The sequence below is a fragment of the Bombyx mori genome, chromosome 12, assembly GCF_030269925.1.
Source record: "Bombyx mori chromosome 12, ASM3026992v2".
Classification (NCBI taxonomy): Eukaryota; Metazoa; Arthropoda; class Insecta; order Lepidoptera; family Bombycidae; genus Bombyx; species Bombyx mori.
In genome coordinates this window covers 2,072,133-2,085,716 of record NC_085118.1, presented here as the reverse complement: position 1 = coordinate 2,085,716, position 13,584 = coordinate 2,072,133, and the positions used below count along the sequence as shown (strand labels likewise).

At 37.6% G+C, this 13,584-nt stretch overlaps 1 protein-coding gene across 1 annotated transcript in view; it reads left to right on the top strand.

Annotated features, from left to right (window-relative positions):
• Nucleotides 1-13,584, top strand: part of LOC101738582 (gamma-aminobutyric acid type B receptor subunit 2) — a 115,170-nt gene that overhangs the window by 92,383 nt on the left and 9,203 nt on the right. Inside the window, exons 6-10 of the mRNA XM_012693100.4 lie at nt 154-316; nt 7,419-7,484; nt 10,324-10,500; nt 11,825-12,073; nt 12,682-12,742. Of these exons, the coding sequence (XP_012548554.3) occupies nt 154-316; nt 7,419-7,484; nt 10,324-10,500; nt 11,825-12,073; nt 12,682-12,742 (716 nt within the window). The remainder of the gene's footprint in view (nt 1-153; nt 317-7,418; nt 7,485-10,323; nt 10,501-11,824; nt 12,074-12,681; nt 12,743-13,584) is intronic.

Below are 13,584 nucleotides of genomic sequence, written 5' to 3'. Positions count from 1 at the left end.
TATTTACCGTTTCAGATTAGCTTTTCATGAACTCGCAATTTATAACAAAGTAGGCCCAAAAGCTTCAACACAACTACCTTAATTTTTTTGTTAAGTCATCCTAAACATCGGTATGTTTTGAATAGACTAAACACAATAATACACTTTGTCCAGACAATTCGGATGGGACACGGTGACGGCTTTCTCGCAGAACGAGGAGGTTTACTCGTTGGCTGTGAACGAGCTGGTCACGCAACTAGAAGCCGCCAATATCACCTGTGCCGCCTCCATCACCTTCGCGGAGTCGGACTTCAAGGAGCAACTGCAACAGTTAAAGGTCTGTTGATGTCTGCTGATGTGAGACATGAGTCAATCTCAATAGTGTCTCAATAGGTAGTGGCTTGGCAAGCGTCACGTTTACATGTGACGCTCACTGCTCCTCTTCAGATGAACCTCCTCTAAGATTGCTCTTGTGCAATAAAAAATATGTGTGGTGTCGTAGGACACCGGATAGGAACGAAGTTCCTTATAATAAAAATATTAATTTTAAGTTATATTCGAGGTATAAAGGAAATAATTATTCGGGTATATAATTTTTTTATTGATAAAAATATATGATATAGTCTCTCATTCGTATTGTACATGGAATCCTAGTTTGGGACCGTATGACGGCGTGTGATTTGTCTTCGCTTGTTATGTTAATAAAAATGCGGAGCTTAGTAAAATTAATAAACGAACTTTTTGGTAATAACAAAAGTTTCGATCTAAATTAATTGATGGGCGCTTTCGGGAATGCTTCGTAATGTTCTTCGTGAGTTACATTAGTTTACCGCGAGTTTCAATTCACCAATATTCCAATATTAATGTTGTTTCCTTCGAGCATAGAATATGTTTACTCTGAAACTGGATATAATAAGAAGCCTGTATAATACCATTCGATGTAAATACGAAGTAATTTGGTATCTTCGGTATATGAATACATTGGTATCAATTGTACCCGCTTATCTAAAGGTTATAGTTGTAGTTCTATTTTTCCAACTGGAAAGGCAATGGTGTCAATCATGTCATACTGCCTAATCTTTTTTTTTAAATGAAAAATGTTAAAGAGTGAAATGAAATGAAGTTGATTAATTTAGAACATTAATCAATTAGCATGAAATTCAATAAAATGAGATGAGATGATAAGGGATGAAATATAATCTCAATATTATGTTGTAGAATGTTGGTTCTTTACTGAGACTTTTTCAATGAACTTTTTGGACGATTCCGAGAACCTACGTCCAGCGGCTTTGTTTCATTTTCCCACATTTGTGCACTTTTACAGATATTAAACAGTTAATAATGATTTATTAACCATTATTAACTGTTATTAATTCCGTTATTACACATTTAAACCTGAAGAAACACTAAATAGACGAAATAAAACAATTCACACAACTTCGCTCCTCGCGTTCCCGCCAAAAGTCTCTATAGGTTATCTAAATTAGGAATAGACAAACATTTCAATGCCATTTCCTTGTATCTTTGTCAACAGATTACCTTTTTGTTTTTTTACCTACCAATTACATATTGATGAGATATAGGTAGTGTTAACAAAAAATGATAAAAGTTTTTTGTTTCAAAAAATCCCTAAGGTCGCTAAATAGAATACAAGAAAAAAAAATCCATATATTTGAATTTGGACAATTTGACAAACGATAAATAAAAGTGTACATAATAATATGTTCTCTCCCCTATCAATATTATTAAATTCCAATGCCATTCGCATTATTGTAATGAATATTACTACAGCTGTTGGCACATCAGGAAGGCTTCTGTTACAGAACCAATACTTACAAGTATAATTTACACAATAGGTGGCTTTTGACTACTTTTAAGAAATATATGTTTTTATGCAATTAGCGATGAACTCAACGATGTATGTTGGGCTTAACCCGTAGTAACTTGGTGGGTAGGAAGTTTATGCATACAATTTACACGTAAGCTGTAATGTAATTTTAACCGACTTTAAAAAAGGAGGAGGTTCTTAATTTGACTGTATTTTATATGTTCGTTACCTTATAGCTTTTGACTGGGTGAATCAACTTTTGATGATTCTTTTTTTATTAGAAAGCTGACGCTTCCTGTGTGGTCCCATTTCAATTTAGTCGAGTTCTGATAATGGTATCCATGAGAAAACCGTATAAGTCTTAAATTTGCATTAAGTAAGTGCGCTACAAATAGATGAATAACTCAATAACTCAATATCACGCCAACCGATTTCGATGATTATTGTTTTTAGTGTATATTAATTTGTTTTAGAATATCTTTATCTTATTACCAAGCGGTGAGGTCGTCTGCCCGTGTATGTATATTTTTTTATTATTGCTTCCAATCCATTCCAAAGTCACACATGCAGACATCACAAATACAGACCTAATTAACGCACAACTTCAATAAAAACACAAAAATATCAAGAGCCAAGAACTTTAATATCGTAAAAATAAAAGAAAGTACACGGATAAATAAATATTTATGTTCATTGATTTTTCATTATATATATTGTTTTGTATGGTTCAATGAACTAATGTAGGAGAATGTAGTTCTGTTTTGTACAAAACCACACACGCTTGCGAATTTATAAACACCGAATCTTGTGTTAATTATACACAACAAGGATACATTACGTGTACTGCGGTCTATTAACTATTTTGTATTTATTATGTATGTGTGTATGCTTTAATTACGAGCTCATTATTTTGTATTTTATTTTTACGACTTTTGTTTTTTACGATTACGTCATGTCGATTTGAAAATATCGATTCGTTTCTGATGCGGTCGCCGTCCTCGTCGAACCCGTCGCTTGCGACGAAGGGCTCGACGAGCGAATTAACCCATAGACACAGCCCACTGAGTTTCTCGCCGGATCTTCTCAGTGGGTCGGGTTTTTCGATCCGGTGGTGGATTCTTCGAAGCACTGCTCTCGCTAGAGTCAGTGTTAGCAACTCTCCGGTTTGAGCCCCGTGAGCTCACCTACACATGTTAGGGCGAAGCTGAAATAGCCTCTCAAGGCTTTTATCAGCATAGGTAAAAAAAAAGGATTCATTTCACAATTACGTTCTGGGGTTCGTTATGTATTTCTTTTTTCGCTACGGCTGAATGAGATTGCCGGTGGCTAAAAGAAAACTGAATTGGGCAACAATATTAAAAACTCTTAGTTAAATGGTAAAAACTTAATTTGGCAACAATAATAAAAACTCTTAGCGAAACGGCGGGAATTTAGAAGTAGAAGTATGAATAAAAAGCGATTTTTAACTCTTTAATATTGCAAACACAGCTTCATGTATAGTCTTTTTTTTTATTGCTTGGATGTGTGGACGACCTCACGGCCGCCTGATCTTAAGTGGTTACCGAAGCCCGTAGACATCTACAATGTAAATGCCGCCAACCACCTTGAGACGTGAGTTGTAAGGTCAAGACGTCACAAGACGTCCTACCACCAGTAAACCAGTCATTGTGACGTAAACTATTTTTGTTCAAACATCCTCCTTGTGTGGTATTCCTCACTGCTGAGGGTCGTGACAACCCTTTTTTATCACCTTCGCACGCACGATCTTTCTACATCTATTCTTGTCTCTGGCGGTGGGGTGGCGGGGGAAGGTTTACTGGTGGTAGGACCTCTTGTGATCCGCGCGGGTAGGTACCACCACCCTGCTTATTTCTGCCGTGAAGCAGTAATGCGTTTCGGTTTGAAGGGCGGGGCAGCCGTTGTAACTATACTTGAGACCTTAGAACTTATATCTCAAGGTGGGTGGCGCATTTACGTTGTAGATGTCTATGGGCTCCAGTAACCACTTAACACCAGGCGGGCTGTGAGCTCGTCCACCCATTTAATCAATAAAATAAAAAAAACACTTAACCTATTGTTATAATGAATAGAATTTAATCAGCAATAAGAAGTTGTTTTCGGGAGTAGTGGAAATTGTGAAATCGAATCAGAACTCACGTACATATGTACATATGTTATGTGGAAACGTAAGGGTATGCTACGTGTAATTAACTGAAACAACACGAAGATGTATTGTGTTCTAATATATGTACACGTTCTGATTTAAACTGCGCATTTTAGAAGTTGTTGTAATGAAATATACAAATCTTACTAAAACATAATATATTGAAGTAATATTGTTTGAAGATATTCTCCAACATCAATTAAACAAAGTAAGTTTTTTTTATTGCTTACATGGGTGGACGAGCTTACAGCCCACCTGGTGTTTAGTGGTTACTGGAGCCCATAGACATTTTTTTTTCCTACCTAAGCTGATAGCTTTGAGAGGCTATATCAGCGTCGCCTTAACTAGTAGGTAAGCTCACGGGGCTCAAACCTGATGGCGTTACTAACACGAACCCTAGCAAGAGCCGTGCTTTGCAGAATCTACTACCGGATCAGAAACGTGACCCACTGAGAAGATCCATCGAGAAACTCAGTGGGCTGTGTCTGAGGGTTAATTTACTCGTCGAGCCCTTCATCGCAAGCGACGGGTTCGACGAGAACGATGACCGGTGCTTGAGATACCTAGAAGCACCATTTATGGATCGGGAGGATCCGAGATGACGTGTTTTGGGCCCCAAATTCTCCAAAGAAGGCCTAATAGCTAAAGATCAGTTGCTTTGCGAGTTCATCTGCCAGTATCGGGACCACAACCCGCCGAGATTTTAGTTTGAAATAGCAATCTATGGCTTATATATTCAACAGCACATAGTACCACTCATACTCTGCCTCATCCTGGGCTGGCCTATAATTATTTTCTTTCAGTACAAAAAAAAAACTTTTCGAATACATAAATTTTCGGAATTCTTGAATTATCTTTCAAATTCGATAGTAATGTTTGGTCAAATGTTTCGGCACCAATATTAACTAACAAAATTGAGTATCTCCCATTGGACATAGTGTCAAATCAGTCGATGATGATCAGTGAAGATGGAATCTACGAATTGGATTAATATCGCTTTTTGGATTTCACTTGAAGTCGGTTAATACATATAACAGATTCATTCAATACTTCATAAGCTAACAGAACTGAAATATAAAACTAAAGTTTCAACGTCGAAGCTTCACTTCGCCTAGAGAGACTAGAAAGCAAAGCTCTCATTATAAACTTAAAGAAAATTCAAACTTTTCTTTCACAAAGTTTTCCTCGGCAATGTACTTTAGAGTAGAATCTGCATAGAAATAAGCAAAGATAAATAGATTCTGTACCTTCTTGCCTCTGCTTGTCAGTCGATTGCCTTTCTTTGTTTACTGCCTATAGACCAACCATTTTTGGGTCATAAAGAATTCGCTCGCTCGCTAACGGCCGTCTGGTGTAGTGGTAAGTGACATGGTCACTACACAAGGGGGTCGCGGGTTCGAATCCCGCCAAGGGAAGATATTTGTATTATAAATATAAATGTCTTTCCAGGGTTATGGGTGTATATTATATATATGTATGTGTATAATAAAAATATTATATTTATTTCCGTTATCTGGTACTTGTAACACAAGTTCTCTACGAACTTAGCACGGGACCAGTTAACGTGGCGTGATTGTTAGTAAATATTAGAATATTAAATATTAAAAAATAATAAAAATATATTAATGCTTCAGCCTACGCACTAAGAGGATACGAGGCATGTTACTGGTGGTAGGACCTCTTGTGAGTCCGCACGAGTAGGTAGCCTATTACTGCCGTGGAACAATAATGCGTTTCAGTTTGAAGGGTGGGGCAGCCGTTGTAACTATACTGAGACCTTAGAACTTATATCTCAAGTTGGGTGGCGCATTTACGTTGTAGATGTCTATGGGCTCCAGTAACCACGTAACACCAGGTGGGCTGTGAGCTCGTCCACCTATCTAAGCATTCAAAAATAAATAAATAAAATAAAAATGTTGTACTTGAAGTGACTAAAGCCACTGTCACCTAACAACCCGCATCCAAAAGTCGGCTGGGAAAGTCCTCACCCGAGACATGTTTATAATATAATACATAACGAGCCATATTAAAGAGCAAAATTGGAATAGTCGCTCTCCCGTGTTTTCAACAAAAAACTTAAATAAAAAAATAAAATAGAATTAAATAAAAAGTGAAATAAATCTAAATAAGTATCAGTAGATATATATTATAATCTAACATCAACCACTAAGCGTACACTAGTATATATCATTACGATCGAAGAAGATTACCTCACAAACACAATGAAAACACAAAAGGACAATAGGCGGTCTATCTAGATCTAGATCACTTCTAGACTATCATTAGAATAAGTACAACAATAACCGACCAATAACTTTTATTCAAACAAACAACAATATAAAAAGATGTTTGCAAGTTTTATAGTGTTGAATGAGCGATAGATGGCGAATGGCTTGAGATGCTCTTGTTGTCTTACATTCCCAAAGAATCTGTGGTCTAACTGGTCGTGTAAAATCCTGAATACCAGCTCTCCTAACATTTCTTCACCAACTTCTATGAATCATCATCGTTAGTCTGTCGTCAGATGGACCAACTGCTAATCTCTAACAAGGTTTAAACACGCTTTTATCTCCATAATCACTGGTAGGTCGTACAATAAAAGCAACCTTAACATCAGCCCGCTCAGTTTCTCGCCGGATCTTCTCAGCAAGCCGCGATTCCGATCCGGTAGTAGATTCATTCGCGAAGCAGCTAGTCTTGAGCTGTTAGGTCTCGAGGCGCTCGGGTAGCTGTTAGCAAATCCCACCCCTCTTGGCTGAGCCCTTGCTCAGCAGGTGGGCCTGCTCTGGTAAAACTGAAAAAAAAAACAACACACAAAAAAAGCTGTGACTACAACATCATGTTCAAAACTTGGATACCAGTTACTAGTCACTACACTTTTCCTACCTATGCTGATAGCCTTAAGAGGCTATTTCAGCTTCACCCTAGCGTCTAAGTGAGCTCTCGGGGCTCAAACCGGAAGTGTTGCTAAAACTGGCCCTAGCAAGAGCAGTGTTTCGCAGAATCCATCAACGGATCGGATACGCAAACCACTGAGAAGGTCTGACGACAAACTCAGTGGGCTGTGTCTATGGGTTGTCAATACACGATGAACCGACTAGTGCTATTTAAATACTTATTATGCTGAAGATCCTAAAGCCAGTCTGGGCAAAAACGTAATTAGAAACTTTAATTAAAAAGGACGCAAAGTTTCAGAAGCTCGCCTGCTTTGGACCTGTCAACTAAGTTTTCAGCTTGTGTTTACTTGCCCAGTGCTTTTAGAGCTTACAACAAAATCTCGCATTTTGCAATGCAACTTATGAATGTTTGCCGTTAAACATTATGTTCTATGTGCAAAAAGGTTTTTATTAAAATCAATTAAATTTGAATAATTTTTTTTTACAGAATCCAATCCGCATGTGTACATAGAATCATTGAAATAAATAATTAATTATTTTTGTATTTCAGGAACTAGATACAAGAATTATAATCGGAAGCTTTTCTCAGGAGATGATACCGAAAATATTTTGCGAGGTGAGTTTTTTTTTCCTTACCTGATCACCTATGTACCGGTAGGTGAGCTCACAGGCTCAATCTGATAGAATTGCTAACACCAGCCCTAAGTGCTTCGCTGAATAGAGTTGTGGATCGAAATAGCGACCCATTGAGAAGATCCGGCGAGAAACTCCGTGGGTAATGACGTGAGTGTCGAGTGACGATATCGAGCAATTAAAACTTCAAAGCTGTGTGTAACTTAATGTTTTGTTTTTGTTCGGAAATTTATTTGAATAACTTCAACATCTCTAAGTAAATAATGTATGTATATACTAGCGATACTCCGTCGCACTATTCGGTAAATGTTGTTTCTAGTTCTAGATGTTGTTTAAGTTTCTTCATTCTAATCAATGCAATGTATCCATCTACAGATTAGCTTCAAAAATAATTTCAATGGTGTTTTTGAACTTTAAATATTCTAATGTTTCGTAAGATAAGCAGTCATGCTCTCGGCTTACCAGTACAGGCTTTCTTATGTTTGAAAGATTATTGGTGGCCCGGAGGTCTTTCCAGTTTTACCAGGGCAGGTGGGCGAGCAAGGGCTCAGTCAGGAGGGGTGGGATTTGCTAACAGCTACCCGAGCGCCTTCAAAGGAGACCTAACAACTCAAGAATAGCTGCTTCGCGAATGAATCTACTACAGGATCGGAATCGCGACCTGCTGAAAGATCCGACGAGAAACTCAGAGGGCTGATGTTTAGGTTAGGTTGCACGTCGAGCTCTTTGCCGAGTTCTACGAGTAAGGTTAGCGGGGTCTCTAAGCCTGCTCCTAGTGTGGTACAGGTTTTAGTCATTGTACCGTAGCGTATCGGAGAAACCTACTGAGTTTCTTGTGGTGAGGCGTATCGCATGGCCGTGAAGGATTTGTTGATTGCGTGCAACAATCGCTACGTGAACGCTCCTACTCATCTATAATACCTTGAGATGTGAGGTCGAATTTTCAATTGTATTTTACAACAAAAAAAATTGTTGGTTGTCTGTAAAGTCGATTTACGGACTATAGTATTACGTGATGACGTCAGTAACAAAACTATTCGAGCTGCTAGCTCTGACGTCACGCGAGCAGAGAGATAAATGTGCCACAAGCCAACGCTTGGGCCGATCGTGTCTCTCTATAGCTTGTTCCGTACTCTCGCTTGCACGCTCAGTCTCAGGCGGAACGTGACACTTTTTCGTGCGTGCAGCCTATGTTCGTCGATTTATAAGACGTTTTCACGTGAAAAAGGTGATAAAATACATAAACTACAAAATATATAGACATTTATTTCAATCTGAATCACATTCTGAGTCATAGATTATTCTTATTGAAAGTGAAAATAAATTACCACTGATTCCAAATAGAGCCACAGTTCTCACAGAAACAAACTCAGCAAGCATGTCCTTTTTATGCATACATGCATCGATTGAATTTTATTGTATTATTGGCGTACAAAAAACATTAATACAATCTTTAGAACGATTTACCCTATATATTATATTCATGCGAATTTATTCTCCATTGGTTACAATATTACCTTATCTGCGTCACCGGAGTATAGAGCCCCGTATTCGGATATTAGAAGCTTATTTCTCGAACCGAGAAAATGCCGAGCGCACTTACAACACGCCATTCCAATTTTACATTTAAAAAGACAATTTTCGGGATTACGCAATCTTGTGAAGTTTTAAATATTTTCATCTACAGAACAATTCAACAATTAAAATGACGGAACAGGTTTTAAGTTTCAGTTTTAAATTGGTTTGACCGACATTTTTGCATATTTATAGAACAGCCATTTAAAGTTTAAAATTTGGAAAAAATGTCATAACAAAAAAAAAACTTCAGCTATTTGAATGAAGTGAACTTAATTGAAGTTCAATTAAAATCACCGAACTGTTGATGCTACCAATAATACCACATAAAACGCACCCTTATGATAAGTGAGTCGTCTATTATCAAAGGCGGCAATCTGTACATTTGGACAAAAAAAATTTATTGATATGTCAATACAGATTTATTTGAATATAATCGTCTCCTTCAAAGAATACGGTTCAAAACCTGCATTAAATAAAGGTTAATAGTTAACCTGTTATTTATCTAAGATGTCGTTCCGAAGAGTTTTGTGACTGCCAATGGAATACAAAGTCAATAATTCGTTTTTCTGATTTACCAATCATTGTCCAAAAGTCAGATTGCCGCCTTTGATAATAGTCGACTCAAGTGTCGCCTATTAAGCGAAATGTCACTTAAACCATCACATATTTAAAAACTCGCATAGATTAACTTCCGTGCTTATTTGAAATTGTATGAGAGCCAAAGACACAGCTTATTTTCCACGTGCAGCCATCGTATCGTGGTCGCATCATGGACCCGCTGTATTTATATGATTTTTATTGGATATGTGACAGCAGATATTGCTTTAGATGTTAAACACGATTTAGCTGGTAAGAGTAACGCCATCTATCGCCGAATAGTCGAACGAATATCGAAGGATCTAGTAACACCTAGAACGCTCGAGAAGTACAACGCCATCTATTGTCAGATAGCGGAAACACAATATTAGATATGTGTGGAGTGTTCTCGATAATTCTAATGATGTGGTATTGACTATAAAAGCTGCAGGGATGGCACGCAGTCAGTTAGTAATCGAACTACTCGAAGCGAAACAGCGAACGGATCACCTGAAGCGAAGCGGAAGAAGGGAATTGAGAGTTTTAAAGTGTTCTAAGTGTTGAATACAGTTTTTAGTTTATACTTCGGTGTAATTTTATTTATATCGAACCCCAGCGCGTAACAATAGACACGTAATAAATAAGTAACGGAAATAATTATTTTATAGGCTTTCCGGTTGGGGATGTTTGGAGCGGAATATGCCTGGCTTGTTGCCGGCATGCCGCCTCGCATTAGAGGCACCGCGCCTTGCGCCAGGTCTCAGCTGGCCAGGGCCTTAGAAGGCCTCGTCACAGTCACAGCTTATAGAGGAATCGTGGGAGACGTGGCTTCATTCTCTGGGTTGGTGAGTTGTACATGATAAGCATTTTTTAATATGTAGGTATGATAATTTTGAAAAGTGGCTTGGTAAGCAGCGGCTTGGCTCTGCCCCTGGCATTGCTGAAGTCCATGGGCGACGGTAACCACTCATCATCAGGTGGGTCGTATGCCCGTCTGCTTACAAGGGCAATAAAAAAAAACAAACATCTCATTTGTAACGAATATTTACATATCAGTTCTGTCCACAGCTAAAGACGGCCTTTCTTAATAGGAATCACCGAACTTTACTCTATTCTTGTCCATTTTTTCGTCGTTCTTTTGTTCATCGTTACCATTTAACTGACAAGCAGAGGAAAAATAACTAAAACATTAATTGAGTCGTCTATTATCAAAGGTGGCAATCTGTGCATTTGAACAAAAAAATGTTATTGATATGTCAATACAGATTGATTTGAATATAATCGTCTCCTTCAAAGAATACGGTTCAAAACCTGCATTAAATAAAGGTTAATACTTAACCTGTTATTTATCTAAGATGTCGTTCAGAAGAGTTTTGTGACTGCCAATGGAATACAAAGTTAATAATTCGTTTTTTCTGATTTACCAATAATTGTCCAAAAGTCACATTGCCGGCTTTGATAATAGTCGACTCAATTAATCTCCATTCAATTAAAAAATGCTTAAAAACATAAGTTTTGCGAGTAAAACTCAACGCAAACAAGAAATAACGTAAGAAAGTCGAAAATTTCCACGTTATGTTCATGTTTCTCGGCCAGAAATTTAACCTAAATTATTCCATTCACTTGTAACACGTGATAATGTATTATTTATAAGTACCGTCTTGTGTAAGAACCTTCTTCTTTATGGATGATTCAAAGGTATTTTATATTTAGAATAATGTTTAATCTAAATGAGGTTTTAATACAAATGGCCTAGATTAGGAAATGCATTGCATTAGACTTTTCGACAAATTCAAATCGACCGTGATTTTACCAGTTGCAGAAATTAAATAGTAAATTCGTCTAAAAATTTTTGGTTGCGTCGAAGTTCCTTATGGGACGATGCGGAGGGGTATCCTAACCGGGATAAAACGTCCGTAACGTAAGATTTTTGTTAGTAATGCACACAGTGTTCGACTAAACTTTGTAATAACGTACAAACAAGAACATATTTTTATCATTCATTTACCACGATCTCAGAATTTGAATTGAATTTGAATTTGAATTTGAATTTGAATTCTCCAGTTTTATTTTCTTTATACCTCGAATAGAACTTAAAATTAATATTTTTATAATAAGAAATTTCGTTCCTATCCGGTGTCCCACGACACCACTCATCTTTTTTTTTAGACAAACCAAATGTTTCACCGTGAGATGGAAGCCGTAGGAGTACCAGTCGCTCCGTACGCCCCACAAACCTACGACGCAGTCTGGGTCATAGCACTAGCACTAAGCAGAGCTGAACAGCAATGGAGTCAGGGTATCAATGGAACGCCTACGAACAATAAACTGGCCCTTGACCATTTCGACTACGACCGGAAGGACATGGCCGAGGACTTCCTCAATCAGTTGGAGAGTTTGAGTTTTTTGGGTGTTTCTGTAAGTATGACATCTGGCGCTCTGTCCCAATACTAATTCGGGACTATTCAATGTTCAATATCAGTAAAAATAGTGTTTCATTACCTTAAAGTGCGAATCATTGTAAGAATGATTTCCAGCAACAAGATATTCAGCAGGAGGTTAATTTTAGCATACAAAAACTAGTCGTTGTAGCCTAGGATGACCCCACCCTGTCTCTTCCCGTGGGTGTGACTGAAAGGTAAAATAATCAATGAATGGTCAGCAGCTCTCGGGCTATTATACCAGTATACTATGGTCGCTAACCTCCATATATTGGTAAGGGGAAGGTATTATTATCCTACCCAGCCATTCTACAGTCCAATTAAGACTTGTCCCATGTCTTGTGCCTTGAAGTGGATGATGGTATTTACGTTGTGATACCACATCAAGTGGCTTGTGAGTTCGTTTATCCATCAATGCAATAACGTAATAAAGAACTGATTGCCACTGGTTTGGGTAACAATTGCTTATTCAAGATATTGATTCTTATCCTTACTATACCATATATTTACACCCACAAAGGAGCTGGAAATTAGTACTCTCGAAAAAATTTGGTTCGAAATAAATAAGCGTTTTTCTTATTCCAGGGACCTGTATCGTTCAATGGCGCAGACAGAATCGGTACATCAGCGTTTTATCAAATTCAAGGTATATATTTTGAACAGAAAAACTCAAATATTTTTATAACTTTTTATTGTTATTAACAGTTTCAACATCAATAAATTAACGTTATGGCTCTCCCCAAAAAGTAGTAAAGTATGAAGGACCAAGAAGCTACCAGCAAGCAGCTATTAGCAAGTAAATTCAAATTCCCTGGTACGTTAGGGTCTGTATAGATTATAGGGAATGTATACGATTTGGGAAATATGAGAGCTTCAACTTTAAGCCAAAACTAGTATGCTGAGTTTGGTCTACTGTTTCAATTGAAGACTGTGGTGTTTGAGAAAAATTAGTAGAGTTTACTTTAACATTTAACAAGGACGGTATGATGACATTTAATTATAATATAAATTACTTAAACTTAATTAAGGAGCGGTTAGCGTGGTATGGACATGTGTTGCGTAGAGAGGAGATGCATGTGACCAGGAGATGTATGGAAATGGTAGTGCAAGGTAGAGGGGGAAGTTGTCGACCGAAGAAGACATGAATGCAGTGTGTAAATGAAGATATGAGAGAGAGAGAGAGGATTGAGTGTCGCGATGACGGCTGATAGAAGAGAATGGAAGAGAAAAATTCACTGTGGCGATCCCACCTAGTGGGATTAGTTGGAGACAAAGAAGAAGATAAATCAATTAAACTTGAATATGCATTTCAATATGTAAATAAACAGCGCCTTATGGCGAAAGGCTCAGTAAATGAGCTAGTATGCTGGTATGACGGTTCTAATCAAAATACCAATTTTAATCCATAACCATTTCAATATATGAACATGTGGTTGTCCATGTTTTTTTATGAGGGTCATTAAGTATCTACAGTGAATGAATCCCTCT